Source organism: Anguilla anguilla, chromosome 2 (assembly GCF_013347855.1).
Source record: "Anguilla anguilla isolate fAngAng1 chromosome 2, fAngAng1.pri, whole genome shotgun sequence".
In the NCBI taxonomy this organism is placed as follows: domain Eukaryota; kingdom Metazoa; phylum Chordata; class Actinopteri; order Anguilliformes; family Anguillidae; genus Anguilla; species Anguilla anguilla.
Window position 1 is genome coordinate 7,615,145 of NC_049202.1, and position 24,792 is coordinate 7,639,936.

At 47.7% G+C, this 24,792-nt stretch overlaps 1 protein-coding gene across 4 annotated transcripts in view; it reads right to left on the reverse strand.

Annotated features, from left to right (window-relative positions):
• Positions 1-10,854: 10,854 nt before the first annotated feature.
• Positions 10,855-24,792, reverse strand: part of LOC118221215 (signal-induced proliferation-associated 1-like protein 2) — a 110,413-nt gene continuing 96,475 nt past the window's right edge. For all 4 annotated transcript variants that reach the window (XM_035406067.1, XM_035406066.1, XM_035406069.1 and 1 more), the window contains 5 exons: positions 20,089-20,220; positions 13,469-13,501; positions 12,994-13,105; positions 12,725-12,809; positions 10,855-12,346 (listed from right to left, as the gene is read on the reverse strand). In XM_035406067.1, coding sequence (XP_035261958.1) covers positions 12,200-12,346; positions 12,725-12,809; positions 12,994-13,105; positions 13,469-13,501; positions 20,089-20,220 — 509 coding nt within the window. In that variant the 3' untranslated portion in view covers positions 10,855-12,199. The remainder of the gene's footprint in view (positions 12,347-12,724; positions 12,810-12,993; positions 13,106-13,468; positions 13,502-20,088; positions 20,221-24,792) is intronic.

Genomic DNA, 24,792 nt, shown 5'->3' on the forward strand with positions numbered 1-24,792 from the left:
GGGGGTAGGAACCACAAATTAGTGTGCAGTGAAATACCAAATGGCCAAATCAAAATCTGCTTCTGTAACTTCCTTATTGAAAGAAAACAAATGAAACTTGTGGTGACTATGGAGCATAGATGATAATGTGCTCTTCATAATTTAGTCTTGAGATTTACTGCATTCCGCAAATGATAATTTCACAAGTAGGCCGAGCTGTTGACAGTTTGACCGAAATATGGACAGACTGTAGACGCAAAAATCAAAATAAAGCAGGAAAATTTAAACGCCACTCTTGGCTTTGTTTACTGCAAGAAAATCATTGGTCTCAAATATGGGGCCTCATAGAAGCCACAGTCTTGGACTGACTGAGCATCTCCTGGCATTTTAGAACACAGGAAATAACCAGTTAACAAGCTATAAAAAGCATTGTATAACCTCAGGACTGAAAGAGGGAGATACACACTACGAGAAGAAAGGAGAGATGAGTAGATGGAGGGAGCAGCAGCGAAGGGGAGGTTGGGGAGGGGAGCGAGGGTGCAGTATTCTGGGACCTGACCCCGTGCCATTTTCGGTTTGAGGTCAGCGTGTCCCCCCTGGTGAAACTCACTTGCCAGAGCACAGGCCGTGCGCCCTCTGCCATTGGCTCTCTCTGTAATCCATCATATGTGAGCTTTGAGCTCGGATTCGTGCCCCTTTGATCCGCCTCCCCCCCCCCCCCCCCTCGCCCATTACTCATCCTCAGAGTGGGCGGGGCCAAGCTGATATCTGTGCGAGGTTGCTCATATCTCCATCCCCTGCCTGAGTCACCCCAAAGCTATGGGGAAGGGGGAGGGGGGAGGGGGGGGGGGTAGACTCTAGTACTAGGAGGCTGCTGGTATTTGCTGTGTGATGAATTTAAGTTCTTGATTGGCTAGAGAGTGATTAAATCGTTGATTGGCTAGAGAGTCTACATGGTTACTTTTCAGGACATTTGAAGAATGTAATTTTTTTAAATAATGGTCAACTGCTTTTGGTGCACTTCGAAAGTCAAAATCTTTCCCAGGGAATTCTATTGGGAGTTTGATGCCTCGTGAAGATGGTGATCAGGAATCTCCCAGCGACCTTCTGTGCACTCCCCCCCCCCCTTCCGCAACCCCGCTGTTTTTTGGAAGGGGGTAAATCCAACTGCCCGGGTCCTTGGTGCTGTAATTTAGAGATAATTGTCCTGCTCGATTAGACTCCCCTGCGTTAAACCCCCCCCCCTTTCCATACCAGCGGGGGGCGCTGTCAGCACTAATCCCCAGACTCGGGGGGTGGGGGGGTTGAGACAAATTAACTCCCGACCCTCTGCTGAGCATTGGGGCAAGGCAGTACCATGCAGACCTTTGAGACTAAGCCTCGAGTGGTGTACATTGTCTCCCGGAAATTTCCGGATGTTTCTCTCCACCCACCCCCCCCCCCCCACTGTGCACTTGTGGCCAACCCATATGGGACAGTATGGGGTCCAGACCTTTCGGCCCCTTAAGCCTGTGCAGCCCAACAATTTGCAATGCGCTGACCAATTGGAACCGGCTCTCAGGTTGCTTGGATACCGATGAAGTGTGCAGACCCTCCCCTGAGAGGGTTTCCATGGTTTTACTGAGGAAGGAATGGGCTCTGGAGAAGGAATCTGTTAAAACTCCACCTGTGAGGGATTAGCCTTTTGCTAATCTCCCCAAACTGTAAACGAGCTGTAAAATACCCACCATTAAGACCATAAGCTGTGCAGAGTGACTTTTATTCAGTACAAGCCAAAATAATCTAAAGGATAATTTTGTTTCATTTAAAACATGGAAATATTTTACATTCATATGTTTTTATTGTCACTTGACTGTAAGCTCTGTTGGCTTGATGGATTGTTGATTGTAATTGATCAATATAGTGATACATATTTCTATATTTAACATAATGAACCTGTCTATCATTAAGTACAGGTGTGTTATAGTGGAGACTTTATTTAGAGAGTGAATGAGCTAGGTCACAGCAATAATGTATGGTCCCATTAACTGTCATCAAGCAACCACCTACAAAAGTAATTGAATTCAACACATTTAAGAATTTTCTTTTATTAACCGTTGTGCTTTCATTGAATTTCATCATAGTTCTACTAAATATATATATCATAAAGACAAAAGCAATTTTACTGATATGCATTTACTTTTGAATTCATGCCCTTTACCTCTTTTGTTTGGGTCGTGATTCTGTCTAATATATGTAAAATTAACAACTCAATTTTCAAAAAGAAATGTAGAGAGGTGTTATGGGATAGCACTTAAGAAAGCACTTAGATAGTAGTGTTTTTATTTTAGGTTTTAGGCATTTGTTACCCAATGCGAAATGGGTAAAAATATGAGCATGCATATATGTATATATATATGTGTGTGCATGTATGACAGATTGCACTCTACGCCAGCCAAAAAAAGCGTTGAAAACTGAAAAAGCAAACATTTTTGTTCCAAGTCCAACGTGTGAAATTGCCCCGCGTTTGATTGCCAATAAAATAGCTCAACGTGATTTAATCTGCCGATTCGCATTAAAATAGCTCAGTGCGATTTCGTCCGCCGATTGGCATTAAAATAGCTCAGTGCGATTTCGTCCGCCGATTGCCATTAAAATGGCTCAGGGCGATTCGATCTGCGTAATGGTGCAATTTGTTCGAAATCAGGCAAAGCAAAGACATTCATTATTACCTTCTGTCAGATAAATGTGTGCGATTTACTAGACTGTTGGCACAAGAGGCAAAATAAAAGTCAAAACCGTCTTTTTCACAACCGTGAACAAAGTAGGTCTAAGGGGTGTACCGTATGTAAAGTTAGCAGGTAAATGAAACTTTTTTTTAAGGCCATTTGCAGTCTGTCTGGAACTCCAGTCTATTCAATGTAAATCGGATTTTCCGGCGTGAAAATGGAATTAGACGGTTTAAGTGAGCGAAGCTCTCACCTTGCCGATTCGCGCTCCGAAGGACCGGGAAGGAGTATCGACCGCAATTAAGCTTTGACAGTGGGCGAGGGGTCAGCTGAGTTTTGGGCAGTGTCTCCCCGAAGCCTTCGATATTCCCATGACCTCCCGGGCCGGAGGGACGGAACACAGCTTTCCATAATCAATGCGGCTCACGAAGAGTCTTATTCCCGAAGGGCTCCAAACCCCCCCCCCCCCCCCCCCAACCCCCGCCCCCCCCGACAGGAGTCGGACATGTTGACTTTGCCATCGGCCAATTGAAAATCAATGCCCCCCCCCCACCCACTCTTTAAGGTCTGAGCGGTCGCCCCCAGAGGAAGGACGTCTTTAAAAATAAAGAAGATTCGTGAGAAACAGTTTTTCTCTGGGTAGATCGTCCCGCTGAGATAAAACATCCATCTACACTCTGGCATTTAGCAGTCGCTCTCTTATCCAGAGTGACTTACACAGATTACCATTTGTACGTACAATCCATTTATACAGATAGGTATCTACGTGAAACCGCTCAGGTTAAGTATTGTGCTCAGGTGTACAACAGCAGTGCTCCAGGTGGAAATCAAACACACAAACACACAATATATAAACCCAGATCCCTACCCGTGACATCACACTGCTGAAAAAATCCCAACTAAAACCAGCCAAAGCTGGCAGATAGGACAGCTTAGAATCTCAGCTTAGTTTTAGCTTGAACTTTCAGCAGGGGTGAGGAACATTATGATATGCAGTGTCTGCTTGCTTTTTTCATTTTTTTTTGTGTTTCCTGGAAAAGAGCACGTAGATCAGGTATCAGCAAAATGAAATGACTTCGTATTCTCCCCACGTCTGAAGATTGCATGAGACCGCTAATCCGTCGACACGTTCTCCTCTCCCACCGAACAACCTGTTGACCTGAATCGTGGCTACAGGGCCGACCGACGTCGAGTCAGGCCGCGACAACTCTTCCGTCTGTAACAGACGAGTGTTTTGTACAGATTGAATCACTGATGACAAAAAAACTTCGACATCCATGATCGGCGTTGATTAAACCGGCTAACCGGCCTCAAAATATTTGGCGGGGTGCGTCCCGTGCACGCCTCTCTCAGCTTGACGAGCCCGCCCACGCGCGCGCGTCGGATCCTCGTGTGTTTTCGACGGAGGCTTGTTCGCGTTTGCCAGGTTTCAGAAGATGGCCTTCCCAGGCGCAGATCGGAGAGAGATGAAAGCGGACAGGCGGTGATGTGTGAAAGTGTGTTTGGCACGGATGTGATCTCAGGGAACCTCTCCCCCTGGACAGGGACGATTGGCGACTGGTGAGTGCTGGCCGCTCAGCCAGGTAGTCAACAAAGATAAATCTGTCAAGTACACTTTGAAATAAGAGGTTCAGGTTACCCCAATGGTTTGAGGAAACTGATTGCCTTAAACCACCCGAGAAGGGTTCTAGCATTCACTGGTCTGTAGTTTGTCCTCTTTTTATCAGAGTTATGACATTACATTTTTTAAGTTGAGGCTGCGCAATTCATTCAGTGAAGTTGTGTTTGTGTCGGGGAAATGAAGAAACATGAGTACACAGTCTCAGACGGATGTTGAACCGAGCAGCAGGGTGACTAAGGACCAAGCCACACACTTTGCCCTGTTTAACCTGCCCAATTAACTTACCGCATATGGACCAAATATCAGTGACATGCACTAATACTGCACAATGGCTAGAAACATCAATTACTGTATATCTGGTGCTCAGAAACAAGCACAGTTCACAAATGCATCCTTCTTATTCAAAAATGAGCAAGTGATGTTAAATGTTACTTACCTCAGCTCAGCATGGTGTGTGATAACCAGTAATGTTGACATTTAGATATCTCCCCGCTGGTAAAAATGTCAGGGAGAGGCCATTTAACCTTTCATTTTTTTCCCACACTTTTTACGGAACATGTTTTTCTTGTTATCAGTCAGTGATGGCCTAACTTGTTTATGGCATGCAAAAATGAAAAAGAGCACAGTTCTTCAGTATAGTGAACAAAAAAAAACTTCCGCATGATAGTGCTGCAATAGTGTTGGGTTTGGTTGGGCTCCGTAAGACAGTAGGGCACATTTGACTGGCATGGTTTGGGTACACTCATACCCTTAGAAGACAATGGTGATGACAGACTGTATTTGGTGGTACTGTGTGATCACCTTCACCCTCAACAGTTTTTTCCCCACAAAGAGCGACACCCTGTGAAATGACCACACACCCTGTCCACTGAGCAACAATAGCCTCCCGATGATTTGAGAAGCACAATACTAATGTCATCCACGTCATGGCCTTTTCGGTTACCAGAACTGGACCTAATCAGTGTATCTATGGGATGTTCTGGGAGAACACACGAGATAGCGTTCCCCCGCTTCCGTTAACTAAGTGTGAGTTTGACCTTCTCATGGAAGAGTGGTGTGGTATTACTCCAGCTGAATTCCGCATGCTAGCAGACTCTACGGCACGGTAGCGCACGCAGGGCCATGGCGGTTGCCCGTCACCCTATTTAAGCGACTTCATATTGGCGTTTTCGTCCGTTTGTTACGTCGCCCGGTCTACATCACCAGTTCCGCCAGCTCTGGAGCATGGGTTAATGCCTCGTCTTTCCGGTCCCTTCCGAGCGCAGCTGCGAGTGTTTCGGACTAGCGAGTCAGGGAAAATGGTGGGAAATCCCCTCGCGCCTGACAGGAGGTGTTTTCCGGAGATTTCTCTCCGCGTTTTCCCCCCCTTTTTCCTCAAGTTCACGAAGCGGAAAAAAGCACGGAACCTACTGGACTATTTTTATACTTGGCGCATATTTGACAAATCAAAGCCCGTCGGCTTTAGGGCAGTACTCTCTCTTTTTAAAAGCACTTTGTTTAAAAAAAAAAAAAATTCCATCTGAATTATTGATGCCTCTGATTACTGGACCAAAGGAACCATTTCTACTATTAAAGAAAGCTGTTGGTAGCTGTATATGGGCAGTACCATTGCTTCAGCATCGAGCATAATTTGTTTTACTCCATACTGCGTGCGTGTGGAGATCCATTAAACAAGCCACCTCGTCTCGTGTGTGCATGTAGAGCAGTGCATTAGGGGTAGACTAGCGTGTCATGCTTTCCGCCAGTGATCAATGAAATGGGACAGCGGCCCATTCCGTCATGTTCAGCATGCTGCCCCCCCCCCCCCCCCATCGTCCACATGCCCAACCAACGAGGAAGTGATTCACACTCTGCCTGAGATTAAAGGAAGAAGAGGAGATGGAGGAAATGGAGGGAATTAGGAGAGGTGATACTGTAGAGGCACACCCACTCCCCCCCCCAAACACACACACACTCACACAAGGACACACACTCAGACACATGCACTCACACACTCGCACACTCACACAAGGACACACACTCAGACACATACACACAAACACACACGTGAACACACATGCACTCACACACTCGCACACTCACACAAGGACATACACTCAGACACATGCACACACTCTCTCTTTCTCCAGTGCTCTTGCTCCATTTGTTGGCACAAAGAAAATCAGTATCCCTTTCTCCGCCTCTCCCTCTTTAGCTGTGGTTTTGGGCAGATGGATCTGTGAGGTAATGTGATCCTGGGCAGGGAGGGAAAGACAGCAGGGGAAGAGTGAGAGAGAGAGAGAGAGAGGAGAGGGGAGAGAGAGACAGAGCAGGGAAAAGAGAGTGAGATGGAGAGAGATACAGAGAGGGGGAGGGAGGGAGGAGGTGAGAGTGGGAGCTGCTCAGTGTTCACAGGCGGTTCATTTGTTAAGACCTGGAACATCAAACCCCCGCCAATTCACTGGAAGTCCCATCCCCATCCGGTCAAGTGCATTCCTATCCCTCTGCCATATTGCCCCCTCTGGTTCAGTCTGTCGCCAAGGGGCGTGATGATGTCATCCTGCAGGATCCGTCTCACCCGGGTGAACATTGAGTCTTAAGCCTCCCCGCCAAAGGGAGGTCTTATACCCCCTTTTTATTCACAAGCAAGTAATTACATCGGGTTAGCCACGCCCCTCTTAAAGAGTCTCTGACAGGTCCTGCACCCCCCCCCCCGCCCCCCCCCCCCCCCCCCCCCCCCCCCCCCCCCCCCCCCCCCCCCGTGCTGCTGTCCTGGAGTGCCCCGCAAACCGGGATTGCTTCATTGCATCTGACCAAATGTGCTTGCGCACACGCCACTGACACAAATCCACAAGGTGTCGTGTTTCCCCAGCTGCCTACTTTAGGGAGGGGGGGGGGGGGGGGGGTTCTGGGGAAACCCTGTTCCTGGAGGACCACTGTGAAATCCAGGTTTTTTTTTTTTCTTCCACCAATTATTTCTGGACCGGTTAGCAATTAGCTCCACTGTACACACCAAACATTGGTCCACTCATACATTTAACCACGGGGGAACAGTTTCACACCGGGACTCGCTAAAGCAGCTAAAATTCTGGATTCATGTGAATGATTTGAGTCAAATTAGAACGATAAGAGCATCAATCACAAGTTGGCTTGAAATCCAGACACGGATACGGCTCTCCTGGCAACAGGGATTCCCCACTCCCTGGTTTGGGACAAGCCGAGCGATTTGTACGGTAGCAAAGAAGGACCCAAGAAGGACTGCCAGTCACACTGTGCGGTAAGACTTACTTTCGAAATTACAGACCCTCAAAGCCAAAAGGGAGAAGCCAACCAGGGTGGAACTCCCAAAACCCCAAAGCCATCGAGACTGCTTCCAGACTGAGGGATTACCGTTCGGAAACAACATCTCTGCTAGCCAGTGCCGTGCGGCTACAGATGCTGTTGCCACACACCACGCCCGACACCCTCTGGGGCTGTGCATGGGCGACCAAACACACCTGGGTCTAATAACCCAAAATGCTTTAACTCTTAACTTAACACCGCTAAAACAGTTATTACCGATAGCTGACAATTTTAGAAGAAATTTGAAAATAGGGAGAACTCATTTTAATGTTTTTTCATGTGATTGTAGTATATATATCTGGTTTCGCAAAGCATTTCATTGACTATTCAGTAGAGAGTGTTTCTCCGCATTATGAATACCTGAAGAGCTGTGGTATTTGAGGTGTGTGAGTCAGCCCTGGTTCCTTATTCAGACTACTGTAGCTGGGTTCTTTAGTATCTGGGCAGGAAAATGCGAGTGTTTTTAACACCAGACACAACAGGGTCAGATCTGGGCTATGTGACCAAGCAGTGGCTGGAAAATATTTAGCTTTTTACTGCCAGGAACTGGGTGGCTTTAACCCTTTAAGGTGTGAGATCACAAATATGTGATTAGAATGTTCTTCACTGAACATTCTAATGCTGATGTAACAATCACTGCTGGTAACTGAAAGCAATGCTCTAGAGTTCTAGAGCATTGACTTTTGGAAAAAAGAAAAAAAAGACATTCCATGAAACCTACACTGCAAAGGGTGAAGTCTGTCATGTTGCCTTGGTCACAGCATTAGCTCCTCCTTTCAGTATGTCAGGTGCCCCCCCCCCCCCCCCAGGCTACCAGTTACAGTTATTGGTGAAAGATACACCGCCCCTCTGATTGGTGCTTGCGCTCCTCCTGCAGCACTGTGTGGCCAGTAGGGCGGAAGACGGAACAGTGTGAACGGCACACGTGAACAAGGTATGGCCACACTGCCCCTCGCATGAGCAGCACAATGGTGACCCGAGGGAGGAGAAACGGCAGAATCTGCTGAGCAAATTGTCAAAAATAACTGTAAGAAACAAAGACTGGTGGAGGTGAAGCCTGCTGTGGTTTTAACAAAGAACGTGACAAAGAACAGTCAGCTAGGAGGACGTGGTAACCCGGGAAACAATGCGATTGCGGCTCATCAATACGCCCTCACGCAGTTTTCACTCCTCTTCAGTCTTCACACATTCCATTCCATCATCATAAGTCCCGCTACCCTGGGGCTGAGGACAGGCTGATGCTAATGCTGAAAAATGACTAATAAAAAGTGATGGAGTTCGGCTGGTTAATATTAGTGCTGATTCATACAGACGCGTAGACACATATGTGTGCGCACAGACACACACACACACCGGAAATGAACAAAGGCACATATGCGCTCACACGCGCGCACACACACACACACACACACCGTACATGAACACAGGCACATGCAGGCACACACACACACAGATGCAGTACACATACTCATAAACACACACACATCTATGTATTTCTGTGTATATTATTAGTAGGCAGGCACAGTACAGTGAACACAAAGCCATGTGTCACAGTTACTGCACTGTAATATAATGCATGTAGACACACCCCTCGTGCAATGCAGCTGCTAAATCACAGTCCCAGGCATGTGTGGGAGTTTGTCGGTGAGAACTCCAGCTGTGTCTAGGACTTCTGAGGAGAAGAGGAGCCCAGTTCCTAATTGAGTGTTTTCAAAAAAACACACACACACACACACACACTCAAACGATACACCGAGCCCAAAGAAAAAAAGGAAAAAAAATGGAAAGAGGCCTCAGGGATGATGCGCCATCTGTCATTACCAAACGCTCGGCGTGTTTACACACAAAGCGCTCCTTAACAAAGTCTTCCAATCCGACGCGTCTCCCGAAAATTCATTAAGAGGCGAGACCGTGACCGCGAGTACCCCCCCGTTGAGCCGCACGCGAGGCGGCGTCGTCCTCTGACTCGCGTCTGTGTGAGCTGGCACCGCGGTTGGGAAAAGTAGCGTCACAAAAAAGAAGCATTAAGGATGGAAGGAGCGTAGGAGTGGAGTATCTATCGAATAACTAGGGAATCCCAAGTCCCTGTTCTTTTGACCAATCTGTGTCTAATCAGGCCTAATTTCTGTTCCTTCTTCTCATCTGTGAGTCTGATTGGTCGAGCACTACCTGTGCCCCAGTAAGAGCTTGTCTGATTGGTGCCACGTCCTGTCCTCTCATGACAGCGGCCTTGGCAACGAGCGTACAGTGGCAAGAAAGCCAACTCTGTGTCTGTGTCTGTCACCATATGAACTCTACCATCTGGAATGCATATTAAATGTAGAATCTGCAGGGGAGGGGGAACTATTTCCTAATATGGGCAATGACAGAAGTGGCTGTTGACAGGCAGAAGGCCTCCCCCAGGATGAGTGACGACATTTTCTGAATCGATAGTCTTTTGGTCTTACTCACGCAAAAAACCGCCCTTTTCCCCTAGCTGGCTGTGATCGATGACCACTTCCTGTCTTGCTCCCGAGCTTCTGCCGTGCGGACTCCCCCCGTCTGGAGACGGCAAATGCGTTCCGTCTGGCGAGCAGAACCTCCACTAAGCCCCCCCCCCCCCCGGTGTCGACGGACCCAGCTTGCGGCCACATGTGCGGTCCGGGACCACCGGTCTACACGGCGGGGTTCTCGCCCCATCGCCTGGGAAACCCGCCTCCCCCCTTTTGAAGCGCCGCTTTCGCCACGAACATTCCGGAACGTTCCAGGAATGTTCCCTGGAATGGTACGATTCGGACACTCCATCACTGTCCGGCTTAAAGCTTCTGCTTTTTAATTAATATTTTTTTTCTCCAGTCTCCAAAAAAAAATATTGGGAAAACCCTTTTCTTGAAAATCAATATCGGTCCAATCTCAAAAGAGAGAAAAAGAGACCATCGCTGCGGAACGTCTTTCTCTTACGTACGACTTCATTTAAGCCGACCGACGTTGTTTATGGGCCGTAGCAGTGAATTACTGTCCATTCAAACCAATTTCCACAGTCGTGCCTGAGCATCGGACTGCCCAGATTCCCTAGATTCTGAGGGGAAAAAAAAACTCAAACAGAACAGCTGCTTGCAGTGAGAGGAATTGTAATGTATCAATGTCCAATCCGGTCCACGGGATGGATTCATAATCCCCAGATCCTCCTGAAACTCCTTCCCTCCTTCCACAGTTTAAGAAAAAACGAAGAACGGGAGCCTGAACTCCGTTTTTACATCCTACATTTATTTTAAAAAAGCAAACGTACGTCCCATCTTAAATGAAACAGTTTAACAAAGAAAAAAAAAAAAAACATTTGTAAAAGCATACAAACCAATGAACTGAAATCTAGCAGCATCCAAATGTTGGAGTTTCCAGAAATTATCATTTATATATTTATATATATATTTATATTGCCCTGGCAAGCTACACACATAACAGCCTACACAGAGCTCTTCCTCTTTTTAGTGCAGAAAAAAAAAGAAAAAGAAAAAGAAAAAAAAACCCAAAAACAAATACTCTTAATAAAATAAACAATTTCAGGTTAAATAAGCTTTAAATAATAGTGTTAAATACAAGACACTTCCTCTGAGCTTCTGTGCAGAGAAGAATTTTGGCATCGTAAATGTTTTTCTGGCTCACACGTTCTAGAGCAACTGCATAAGAACTGTTTTTTTTTTTTTTTGCTACAGTACACTATACACACGTAATGACCTGGTTTGTGATAAACGGAGTGAGCCACAGACAAGGCAAGTGTTTAAAAAGAAAGTTAAAAAATAGAAGAAAAACCAAAAAAAAAAGAACAATCCATACACTGTTAATGTGTCAGGCACAACCTGCTCCTGCAAAAAATAAATACATGTCAAATTACAACCCCATTTTGACGACATCATCACATTAGTGCTAACCCTTAATACACAGTTTTGTGACTAATTTATTCTTTTTATTGCTAGAACACTGGGACAGCGGAATACTTATGAACTACTTACAAAAAAAAAAGAAACAAAAATCTAGACTTGAGAGAGAGACAGGGAGAGAGAGATAGAGAGCACCTTTTAAACATCAAAATTACTGCCTGGATTACCTATCGAACAACAAAGAAGAACTAGAAGAAGAAAGAAGCCAACAACCCTGGATTTGATTGGCTGGTAACCTTATGTGAAAGGAAGTGAGCCATCCCGTTGTTCGAAACATCCTTGAGGACAACACATCTGTGCCAGCAAGAGGTCTTAAATGAGCTACATTCATTTTATGCGTTTAATCTTCTAAACTTTCTTGTCTTTTTGCGTATGTGAGATACCTCTCGGTGAGAGAGTGAAGGACGTCCAACCCAAAAAAAAAGTCCATACATTCCTCCTATCCTGACCCCGCCCACGCCGGGGGCTCAATCCCCGCCCCCTCTGACCGTCCGATTGGCCGAATGCGACGACTACAGAAGCAGAGACGATGACTCGGGTGTTACGTTAAGCGTGGGTGAGTGTGGTTGAAGAAAGCCAGCGTGTTGCGTTGCGTTCTGTCAGTGAAGACGTCTCTCTCTCTCTCCCCCCAGTGAGTCGGCGTCGCTCGCCGCTCAGGGCTTCTTGTCGATCGAGTGGAAGAACCACTCCGTGAACTTCCTCAGCTGGGCGGCGGCCGTCTGGCTCTCCTCGTGCAGACGCATGTTGTCCTGCCGCAGGTGCTGCACCTGCTCCTGCAGCATGACCTTGTCCTCCTTCTCCTGAGAAGGCCAGAAACACGCAGGCTCAGTCATCGCTACACACAGACTATGTTATCTCTACAGTACACACATTTTCTGTTATCGCTACACACAGTCCATGTTATCTCTACAATACACACAGTCTATGTTATCACTGCAGTGCACAAAGTCTATGTTATCACTACACTACTCACAGTATGTTATCACTACAGTGCACACAGTCTGTTTTCAATACACTACGCACAGTCTATGCTCACTATCACAGTCACTATACTATGGAAAGTGTATGTTATCACTACATAAAGTCTACAGTATGTTATCACTACAGTGCACACCTACAAAACAGTGACAGCGGTGATATAGATGCACTTGGTATTAAAGTAACGGTGAGGAGCTCACCTTCCGCAGGTCGTACTGCAGCTGTCTCAGGATCAGCTCCAGCTGGTTCACTTTCCCAGTGAGGGACCCAGGAGAGCCCTCCTCCCTAAACGGGGACAAGCAGAAACACTCAAACCTCTCTGCCATAGCAACACCACACCCTCACACCTGCCCTTGGAGAGACTCTCAGGTGGACGGTTTTCCTTTTCACCACAGAATTCTGCTTCTAAGCTCCGCCTCTGTGATACAGGCTCTCTCTGCTCCCCCTGCTGGACGGATGCGGAACTTACCCAGCTTCCATGGCTGCCTCCTCGGCGGCCGCCACCCGCTGCTTCAGCTCCTGAGACAGCGCCTGGGCCTGGCCAACGTCCACCATGCCGCAGAATGACGCCACTCTCTGGTCTGCAAAATAAATCATTCACAGGCGTTGGTACGGCCAGTAGGGGGTGCTCTTCCCTGTGGGCCAAGCCTGGTGATAATTTGTGGGTTTAGTCATATGATCTGTCTTGGCAGTGGTCAATCCAAATCTGCTACTGGACTTGAATTGATGGTTAGAAGTTCCTCCTCCAACCACCCCAACCACACCCCCCCAGCCCCCCAAACTCTCCTGGCATGCAATAACCTGGGCCTTGTCATCATGCTACCCACACAGACATGCAACACCCACCAACACCTCCCCCCACCACCACCACCACCACCCCCCGCCTATCCCAGCATGCCACGCCAGAGCGGCGCAGTCGTGCAGTAAAACGGCGCGGTGATTACCTAGAGGCCCGGACTCCTCGTCCAGATCCAGACCTGCAATTACAAAAGCACAATTACACCCCTTCAGAGATGCACTCCTCATCACCCCCAAAACACCCCCTTAGAGGGTCCCATTCACCCCCCCCCCCCTCGCCCCCCCCCCACAGCTGTTAGCGAGACCCACTCAGTCACCGTCATGCCAACCTTACCGCCAAAGACCCTTAAGTCTCCTCCTCCAGGCCCTTGTACGAAACCGAAACGCATCACATTACAGGCAGGCCCCTCGTAAGAACCCACGCCAGTTCATATTCATTTCTCCCCCCCCCCCCCATTCAGATATGAGGGATCTGCATATTCATAAATATACTTATGAAAATGTGCTCCTTATGAAAAACTATTTCAAGGGTCCCACTTTAAAAAAATATATATAAGAAGAACACAGCTGTTAAACCCCCATTCATTGGACAATAACATGTAACCACAAATGAGCAGATGTGGAATTTGCATGAATTAAGGAATTATTTTTTTTCGCCCCCCCCTATGTATTTAAAATTACACCATAGAAATCTCCCGTGAAAGCCATGACAGGCTCAACAAAGGCACTTTCAATTATTCCTCGCTTCCACTATAATTAAAACACAATGTCTTCGGAGATTTAAGCTAAGATGACGTTTACTGGAATTAAATAAGAAAAGGACAGGATGATCTTTACGATAAGTGAAACAGATGGGCTCACATGCACTTACATATAAACCATACCATAGATTCACATATAGTAATGGGGACCTTCAAAAGACCTTCAGTTTATAATAAAAAAACGAAAACTATTATCTTTGTCATTATTAAGCTAATAAATGCTAATAAAGCACTAATAGTCAATAACACTTAAAATTCCGGAGCATTCCCATCAGCATTAGAGTTATTCCTGACTGCCTGTGATGTCATAAACACAGCAGAAGATAACAGTCACGCACGACCAAGTGCACAGGAGAGACAGGCCCCTCTCCTCAACACATCAGCCAGCAAATGCACCATGAAGCATGAAAGTAGCGACACGAGCGCTACATAAATATAAATAAACTACTCAATTCAAATAGAATGCCTCCCCCCTCCTCCTCCTCCCCTCAACCCCCCAAAACTTGAATCTGTCCTGACGTGTTAACAGCAGAAAACAAGTAGACCCGATTACCCCACACCCCCCCACCCCTGCACCTCACCCCCCCTCTAGCCTTGCGTTCCCCTTTCGGCCTCGAAGTAAGAACGTGTGGCGGCTGCACAAGAGGGTTGCCGTGACGATTGGGTTGCCGTGACGATTGGCAGCCGAGCGGGTGGCAAATCTCGGAGCCATTTCGGCTGATTAATTTCATGTGTTAAATGTACGGCTGCAGGCTTGAAAGAGCAAGAAGAAGAAGAAGAAAAAAAAAAAACGTTCTTCTGTCGCTCATTATCTAACGAGCGAAGCACGCTGGCACGCTAGGTTGCCTGGAGATGCGTCCAATCGAGCGCCTGCGACTACTTGTCGAAACGCAATGGCCTCTGACCTTTCGGTGCCCTTTGACCCCATAACCTGCTGCGGTTTGCTCTGCTGTTATGGAAACGGCAGCCAAGCGACCCCCCCGGCATGCGCCTCCCGTGCCAAAGCCCGACGCGACACCAGCCCCGCTGCAGTGGTGTAGCCGGGGGGGGGGGGGGGGGGTACGCAAGTATACGCCGTACGCCCACTTCAGTTTCCATGGAAATAGCGTATGCTTACCTACTATTCACCTGTGATGCGTATCGGTTATATTTCATACAGCATCATTCTGTTTATCGCTCTTTTAATGCGAAAAGGGATGGAACGAAACGTTCCTCTCTCCCAGTTTGGGGGTCTAATGACTGCATCCCGACACGATGAGTGTACCCCCAACCAAACGTCTAAATTTACAGTTCACATACTTCTTTATCGACTCTAGTCTGTATCGTTATGCACACACACACACACACACACACACCAAAGCATCCTTGAAACGGGAACCTTAAATTAGCCATAAATTAAACCAACTATGTTTTTGTTATTAATTTCTCCATCAATTGAGATGAAGAATTCTGACTGCCGTAAAAGATGGCCCCATTGTGTACACACGCTAGAACTTTACTTGGAGCTACATCACTGTACCCCTCTAAAAACTGCATGTGATTATATGCCAGACATGCAAGAGCCTCACAAAGACTGCCTCCTCGAAGACTCAGTTTCTTAAATTTTGCGGTACACTTTGTGGTACGTAATCATATGTACATCATCGCATTCACAGAACAATCTCTGTCGTACGTGCCAGGTTCACATACTTTCCTGTTGAAGTATATGTTGCGGTCGTCGCAAAAATATGCACTAGGAGATTTGGGGACGCATTAGTGCTGCTGTGTTGATGTGGAGTTTTTATCATTCGTATTGTGTACAAGGCATGGCAATGGCAGCCAAATGAATTCTCTGTAAATGGGAAGTAAGTGAAGTATGCCTGGACTTGTAATTTGATATTGTGACACCGTAACTAAAATTTAGGCTTTTTTTGCCGCTTTGGGCTGTGTATCAGAACACACATTACTTCCACTACAGATCGAAGGTGATCCGTGCGGTACAATTTGTCTCAATCTGTCTTTTCCCCCATCCCTCTTCCCCCCCACACCCCCACCCGCCTGGCCCCCCAAGTGGAGCCTTTGGCTCAGTCTGCAGGGCTGTGGAGACAATGCCCCTCCAGGCTGAGAAAATCGCCGTTCGCCCCCCAACGCCCCCCCCCCCCCCCCCAACCCCCTTTCCCTGGACAGCTGAGCCGTCAGACCGCCCCCAGGCGGTGTGTGGCGGGATTAGACGCGCCCGCGTAGCTGACGGCGATACGCAGACCGCCGCGGGGGTTTCATAGCGCTTTCTTCCCCCCCCTCCCCCCGAGCGCAGAAAGTCGCGACTCCGAAGCAGTGGAGATTGGGGGAGGGGCAAGATCTGATCTTAAACGCGGTCGCCAATGGCAACCCGCGCGTCAGCCAAGACAGAGACAGGTTAAAGTACAGGCTTTAAACATGGTCGCCGATGGCAACCTGCGCGTGAGCCAAGGCAGAGAAGGGCGGGCCAAAATATGGGCTTTAAACATGGTCGCCGATGGCAACCTGCGCATTAGCCAAGGCAGAGAAGGGGGGGGGGGGGCAAAGTACTGGCTTTAAACATGGTCGCCGATGGCAACCTGGATGATTGGCGTAAAGGACAGCGGGCCAGGTGTAGTTCAGAAGAACGTTAATGGCGGGCTTAGCGTTAGCGGGAGCTGTGGAGATAAAGCACTCCGGCTCGGAGACACGTGCAGGAGACGGGGGGGTTAAAGGAGGCTCACACACCAGCAAACCCAAGGAGGTGTTAATTAGACACGTCACCTGCACCCCCCCCCCCCCCCCCAACATCGCTCAGGCACCGTTAGATTACCTTCCAGAAAGAGCGCAAAGGACAGTTCTGAAACAGGAGAAGAGACGGGGGGGAACCTTTTAATCTTTGGCAAAATCAGGTCAATTTCCTTCAAAAACTCAAAACAGATCTTGCCTGCTTGAGACTCAGCCAGGCTGAGAAAATAAAAAGGCTTTTGACTTTCCTAGTATGAGGGAGCGGCCATGATTTGACCTGTCACACTCTCTGCACACTGCAAAGTGTTAAGGTGCGAAAACTATCGGCATTGCTCTCTCTCTTTCTCGCTCGCTCTCTCTCTCATTTGCACTCCACAGTATCTCCCTCTCACTCTCCTTCATGCTTCCCCTTTCTCTCTCATTCTCTCCCTCTCTCCTCTTTCGCACTCCCCTCTCCTTCCCCCTCTCACTGTCCTTCATGCATTCCCTTTCTCTCTCATTCTCTTTCTCTCTCATCTCTCTCACCTTTGTAGTCTCCCTCTCTCCTTCCTTCTCTCTCTCTCTCCCCCCACTGCCTCACAAACACACACAGAAACTCACACACCAGTCTGTCACTTTGGCGCAGCCAGTTCAGATTGAAGTTACTGTGAAATTCACAACCTCAATTTACATTCGTTCTTTCTCTCTCTCTCTCTCTCCCTCCCTTCCCCTCCCTCTTTCTCTATCAGTTAATTACCAGAGTTGCAAGTCAGATAGCTTCTCCCCGTAATGAGAGCGTATGATAGGGATGCTAATTACTGCGTGCAAACCAAAGACAACAGAACACATCTCCCCCAACCCTTGGCAGCAGCACCACTATTGTCTAACATCATGAAATAAAAAAAAAAGAAAAGAAATTTGCACTCATACAATTACAGATGACCCACTATCTCCCGAGTTGGTTCTGTTATCCCTTATCGATATTACGCGTTTGCAAAAGAACCGTCCTCAGGCACGGAATTGGTCGCGGCAGTTATTATTTCTTTTTGGTTGGCGATGTTGGCGGCTCGCGTTTTAATGCGTCATCGCGAGCGTTCCTCTACCCGCTCCGATCGCTGTGCCAGTGCCGAGCGGCAGCGCCGCTCGCATAAATCAGACAAACGAGCGATTAGACGCGCCAGCCGTCTCCGCTGATGCGATTGGCCACTCCCCGGCCATTCCGGATCATTCCGGGGTGAGCCCGGGAGCACTGCCCGCACCTGACCAGCTGTCACTCAGTCTCGGCTCTGCCCACACCCCCGCTGGCTCTCCCTAACACACCCCCCTCCCACCTTCACCCTCCTGCTCTCCCATTAATCATGGGAGGGCCTGTGTGACAAAATCACACACAATCACACACAAACACACGCACACACAGACATACGCACGTGCACACACATGCACCGCTTGTGTTTCTAATTCACGTTAACCATCACATTAATGTTATATTACAGCGATGCTATCTATCTGTGATGCATTGCTTTGTGTTCCTTGCAATGTGCCTGCCAGTTGATAGTATACACAGAAACATATAGATGTGTGTGTGAGTGTGAGTGTGCGAGTGTGAATGTGTTTGCATGTGTGTGTGCGCACGTGTGCATGTACCTTAAAAGTGCTAAACTCTTGGTACTGTATAGATTTGGGGTACGCCCCCACCAGTGCATGACTTGGCTGATGACATACAAGCCATCCCAACAAGTATGCAGCATACATGCGCATTGAGCCACTGTCAATGTATTGCTGCACGTTAAATTAGTTACAAGTTTCCTCATTCCTTTCATACAGTGAACGAGCGGCCCGTCTGAATAACCAGAATCGTCAAAGAGAGAGGAAAGGTTGGGGGGGCGGGGGGGTGATTCTGCAGAAAAAGGAGACGGGTCTTCCCAACATCTTTTTGTTTCGCAAATCGTACAGTAAGCAGACGGCGGGCCGCAAAAAACAAGCGGGGCCTCGTCGTCGAAACCCAAACCAGAGGGCCCCGGGTGCCAGGCGACCCGGTGCCAGGCTCTCGAATGCAAATCGTTCGGAGGGGCTGGGAAACGGTGCAATTGCTGGAAACTGGCAGGCTAGGCCCCTTAATTACAGGAAGCAGTGGTTACGGCCATTTTCCTGAGTGGCTTCTCGCTGGGCCGTTCGGTGTGAAAATTGCTTCGTTTCTTTGGCTGAAAAGTGCCGCTCTTCCCCCCCCTCGGCTAATTGGCACCTCCAAAAATAACGGAGCGCAACATGGCGCGGGGTAAAGCGAGGAGGGAAAGAAGAAGAAGAAGAATAAAAGAAAAAAACTAGGACTGCGTTTAAAGTTGCGTACTGAGAGCGTACCATCAAGACCCCCGTAGAGGTCAAAAGGCCCACATTCACCAGGAGTGACAGCCATAAAGATAATTACCAAGATAAAGATAACGATTGAGGAGTCCTACCCAGTTCAAACGAACAAAAGCGCCCGATAATGATAGTGGTAAAAAAAACGAATGGAAATGACAGACATGAGTTTCCCTCAGCGAGTTTTGATATATACGCCATCCAAACCAGCCGTTGCTATGCACAGCGTCTCGTATATCTTTCTTCCCGGTTCAACCGATGTGTATATAGTCTCCAAACTGCTGTGCGGTCATGCTATAGATAGGTCACGGTATAGTCACACAGGCCTTCTGACCAAAAGGAAGGAAATTTATGCCCCAGAATCACAATTTGGTTTGTTCCAACTTACCCTAGGAATAATCGGTGGAACCTGTATTAGACGTTCCAGAGCTGAATCTTTAATCTGTCCACGTAAAAGACCATTTTAACTGATGGAGCCATTGCGATTCTTTTCATTTAAGTGAACGGAGCTGTCATTTGAAAGGCAAGACAACTGTGAAATTATTATAATCAAAATCATTATAATTATAATGATTACAGATCTATTTCTCTATATTTCTCAATCACGATGCTGAAGTTAACTGGAGGCTCGCAGTCTACTCCTAGTTGCATCTGAACAGTAGCCAAAATTACATTTCTGCATCCATTCTTGACAGTGGGGGACAGGGGAGGTGTGACAACTGGGTGACATCATCGTTTGGGGTAAGGTCCTGAATGGGGCTCTTTGTTGTGGGCTGAAATAATATTAAACCTGAACAGATGACAAATCATTTACGAAATAGATAAATGATTAGGGGAGGATCAACATGATTTTTGGGCTGTAGTTCCCCTTTGACTCCTCCCGACTCGGTTTGGGGTACACCGACGCGGCGTACGGGACGGGCGACCCGTTTCGCGGTCGGTACCTTCGAAGGCTCGCGCGGCGTCCACCAGGTGAGACCAGTCCAGGCCGGAGCCGGAGTCGGGCAAGGGCAACAGGCCCGCGTCGCCGAACTTGGACCTGTCCGCCAGGGAGCCGTCGGAGTACCAGAACTCGCCTGCGGGACGACAGGGAGGGGGGCGTTAAAACCGGTGACCTGCCGGGCCTGAGGTTCTGAGTCTACCCCTCAACTGCAGAGCTGTTAACCAATACGATTTGGCTCCATAAAATGATGTATGTTTGAGATATGTGGTGTGTAGCCATGGAATGCAGAAAACCTAGCTGGAGTAGAGCTGAGATGAAGGAACACAGATTAGTTATACGGCAGTTCGTTCAGAAAAATACATACTTCAAAACAATCAATTATAATGCATTACACAGCAAGGAAGAATTCCTGCTTTGACACCACTGTGCATGCGTGAAGTACCATGCACACCTAGACATACTCAACACGCTCTTCCTTTGATTAAAATTATTACCGATCGTCGCTTTCAGCATTATCCTCTCTATGCTGGAAAAAAAAAAACCCCATAAAGATCAGCTTCCTTCTACCTAATGACCATTCTGAACTCCCCCCGGCCCGGCCCCCCCCCCCCCCCCCCCCGACCCACAAAAAAACAAAAAAAAGCTGACGATGCTGTGAGCCAATGGGAATTAGCCAAAGAAAGGACTGTTACCCTGAACGGATGAGTTAATGTTTTCACAATAAAACAGTGTGCATGACGATCATGATCAAGGATGATGTGTTAGGGGTACCCCTGATACATGACATAACACAATTTCCAGGGAGGTCAACAACGAGGGTGGGGTTCAATATTATATAGCTTTGAGCAATTCAGCCAAAGAAGTATACAGTACGTGCAGAATTAACATGAGCCACTCTCATCTCAGATCTCTGGAAAAACTGCAACATTGCAACACATAGTAATTAACAAGATTTTGAGGGTGACTTCACAGTGAATATTAAATAGAATATCATGCATCTTACAATTGCTCTCAGTTTATTTTAATAGCCCTCAGGACAAAAATAATTATGGAAAGCAAACTGTAACGCAAGCTCATCTGGTTCAAATAAGCATTTGAAATAACTCTATTGACACTCCTACGTATCCCCGCGAGAAACATTTATTAACCAAAACCTACAATCATATGAAAAGACTAATTTTGTATGTTTCCTTTAGAAATTCAAGAAATCTTCACGGGATTTGCCTGTGTGAAAAAGAAGATCATGTGACTCTGTGGCTAATGCTGTGGCTACGCATGGAGGTATTGGATACGAACCTGCGGCCGTCTACAGTGTACACATTTCTCAAATGCCTTCCTTTAATCACACAGCCGGAACTGAGCCAATTTTTTACCTGATCTCAGGCAGGTTCCAAACCCCCTATACAAGGGTTTATGGTTTGCATAATTAGTGAATAATGACCAGCCCTGCACTGGACAAACCTGGGGGGGCCGGGGGGGGGGGGGGGGGGGGTTGGGGATTGCAACCCTGAAACATTAACATGGATGATTCAGGGGATAATGTTGACTGACTTTTTAACTAACGGTCGCATCTACACTTTAATCTCAGTTTATCAGAACACAGAACGCAGCGCGGAGCCCGTTGCCTGGCAGCCGAAGGGTTAAATCCCGCAGAGGTGTGCGTCAGCGGGGGCTGAGTGACGGGGCAGCACCGGTGATTCGGGGGGGAAACGCAGTCTGTTTACGCGGAGGCTGTCAGAGCGGCGATAAATGAGTTGTCTGGGAGAATGTCTTCATATTTCAATCAAGCACGCCGTCCCCACTACCTGTCAGGGCCCGGGAATAAAGTAAACAGGATCTCGTCTCGAGACAAGCTGCTTTGAAAAAGAAAAAAAGAGAAGGTAACGAGAGGAGACATCGTTTCAAGCGAGAACCGCTGTCCCGTTGCTCGTTCTTGTCCGTCTGGAGAGCCCGGGCGAAGTGTCGGTTTGTCAGATCTGCATGTTTCCACAGTTACGGAGGGAAGGGGGGGAGGGGAGGGGGGGCCCACAGCTGCTGTCAGAAGCAGGCCCCTCCCGAAACGGAACCTGGAATCCATTAGAGATGACAGCAACGAACAGAGGGGAAGCTGCTCGCCCCAACGATCTCCTTCGCCATATGCGCCGTCAACGACTCGGACGACGTGGAAGGGGGTGACGGTCGGCGACTGACAGCCGCTGACAAGCGAAGAGAACGCCGAGGATCCTGATAGTCAGGGAGCTCCTTAAGCGCTCCTGACAGAAACTGCTTTTACACGCATCTACCACAGAGGAAGAGTGCACCTAGCATAGAAGAAGAGTGCATCTACCACAGAGGAAGAGTGCATCCACCACAGAGGAAGAGTGCACCTAGCATAGAAGAAGAGCGCAACTACCATAGAGGAAGAGTGCATCCACCACAGAGGAAGAGTGCACCTAGCATAGAAGAAGAGTGCATCTACCATAGAGGAAGAGTGCATCCACCACAGAGGAAGAGTGCATCTACCACAGAGGAAGAGTGCATCTACCACAAAGGAAGAGTGCATCTACCACAGAGGAAGAGTGCATTTACCATAAAGGAAGAGTGCATCTACCATGGAGGAAGAGTACATCAACTGCAGAGGAAGAGTGCATCTACCACAGAGGAAGAGTGCATTTACCATAAAGGAAGAGTGCATCTACCATGGAGGAAGAGTACATCAACTGCAGAGGAAGAGTGCATCTACCACAAAGGAAGAGTGCATCTACCATGGAGGAAGAGTACATCAACTGCAGAGGAAGAGGGCATCTACCACAAACGAAGAGTGCATCTATCATGGAGGAAGAGTACATCAACTGCAGAGGAAGAGTGCATCTCACCTTCCATCTACTGACCTATTGACGTGCATCAGCTCTCTAATATACATTCTCGATTCATGGCATAATCAACTTTCCAATGTTTATTTGTGCTGAAGGACATATATCTAGATTGAATTTTTAAAAAGCCAAAACAACAATAACAAATTCTGCACCGAGATCCACTCATTTCGCATCCATATATTTGAGTCATAAATCTCCTTTCCGGAGAAACTTACAGCGTACATTTTTATGTACAATCCATTCACACTGCTGGATATTTACTGAAGCAATACGGGTGAAGTATCTTCCTCAAGGGTACAAGCAGCATTTCCCCACCTGGGTATCAAACCCGCAACCTTTTTTGTTACAAAACCCAGTTACGCCGCGCTGCCGCCCACAGTCATTTTCCCGCTCTTTAACGCACTGGGAGAACAGGCTGACGGCTTAATCCACAGCGACAGCCCGGCAGAGGAAGTGACAAACCCTTTCTTCCTGTCTTCTTAAAGATGAATACATTAAACTGCGCTGCTGTGCGCCTGTGCATTCCCAGGTCTTCCGTTTATTTACATGCACTGTCAGCCAGGCTTGCAAAAACGTGATTTAAGCCCCCTAAGAACTTTCCACAATGCTCAGATTTAAGCCCCTCACACAATCAAGTGACCACTTCCAACTATCCAGGACAAATGCTAACGGCTAAGCTAGTCTGTGTTTATTGGCTCTTGTCTAAAGATGTCTCGAATGATTCCACATGTTCACAGTCGGAATGACCCGCTTTCGTTAAGAGAAAGCTGGTTTATCTTCCTTACTTTACTGTTCATAGGATCACAACTTCCTGTTCTTACTCTGGGACAACCAGTGAAAAGTATTGTTTTGGCTCATTTGAGTAAAATGCATGAATGCTGTGAATGAATCTATTATTGCCCATCTTGATTAAATAAAAAAATATACAATTCAACTGAGCAAATGTTCAGTACAAGGACAGGAAGATGGGTTTTTATTTCAAATTCACATCTGGTAATTAACAAATGAATCTGTCGCATATACTGCTCAATTTGTTTACTGGCATTTCAATCACACGACGTGAGAAAACAGTTTCAACGAAAACGGAAATATACAGCACAATCCTTCTTTCACAGGACTGATCTACGGTCTCTCCAATCCTAATGAGATACAGCAAGACCCTTGAATAACAGAGACGGACTATAAGGCTGTCTTGCCGTGAGCAGCAGTAATGCAGTCATCACACTGTAGACTTCGTGGGAGTGCAAGTGGACGGCGTTTGAAAAGGAGGCACATCTCTAAAGATGGCAGCCCTATTCTTCCCATTGTAAATCCAGGCTTATGACTTCATCCCCCTGCTCTTTCTCTGAAGTGCACTGGTTCGGTAACAGCCGCTCTTTGCAATACCGGGAGTTCACCGTTTTTTTTTTTTTGCCGGAACGTTCTGACTGCAGCAGCAGTAATGCAGTCATCACACTGTAGACTTCGTGGGAGTGCAAGTGGACGGCGTTTGAAAAGGAGGCACATCTCTAAAGATGGCAGCCCTATTCTTCCCATTGTAAATCCAGGCTTATGACTTCATCCCCCTGCTCTTTCTCTGAAGTGCACTGGTTCGGTAACAGCCGCTCTTTGCAATACCGGGAGTTCACCGTTTTTTTTTTTTTGCCGGAACGTTCTGACTGCAGCAGCCCGGCGTGGCGGGGCGGGGCGCGGCACGGCGCGCTCGAACGGTCGATCGACCAATCGGAAATCGGCCGAGAGACCTGCTGACTTTAGGCATTGTGGGAGAGGCCGGATCGTTGAGCGAAGGGCTTCGGGGGGTGTGGTGGGCGGGGCTTGTCCAAGGTCAGCGAGGCGTTTGCGCCGAAGTG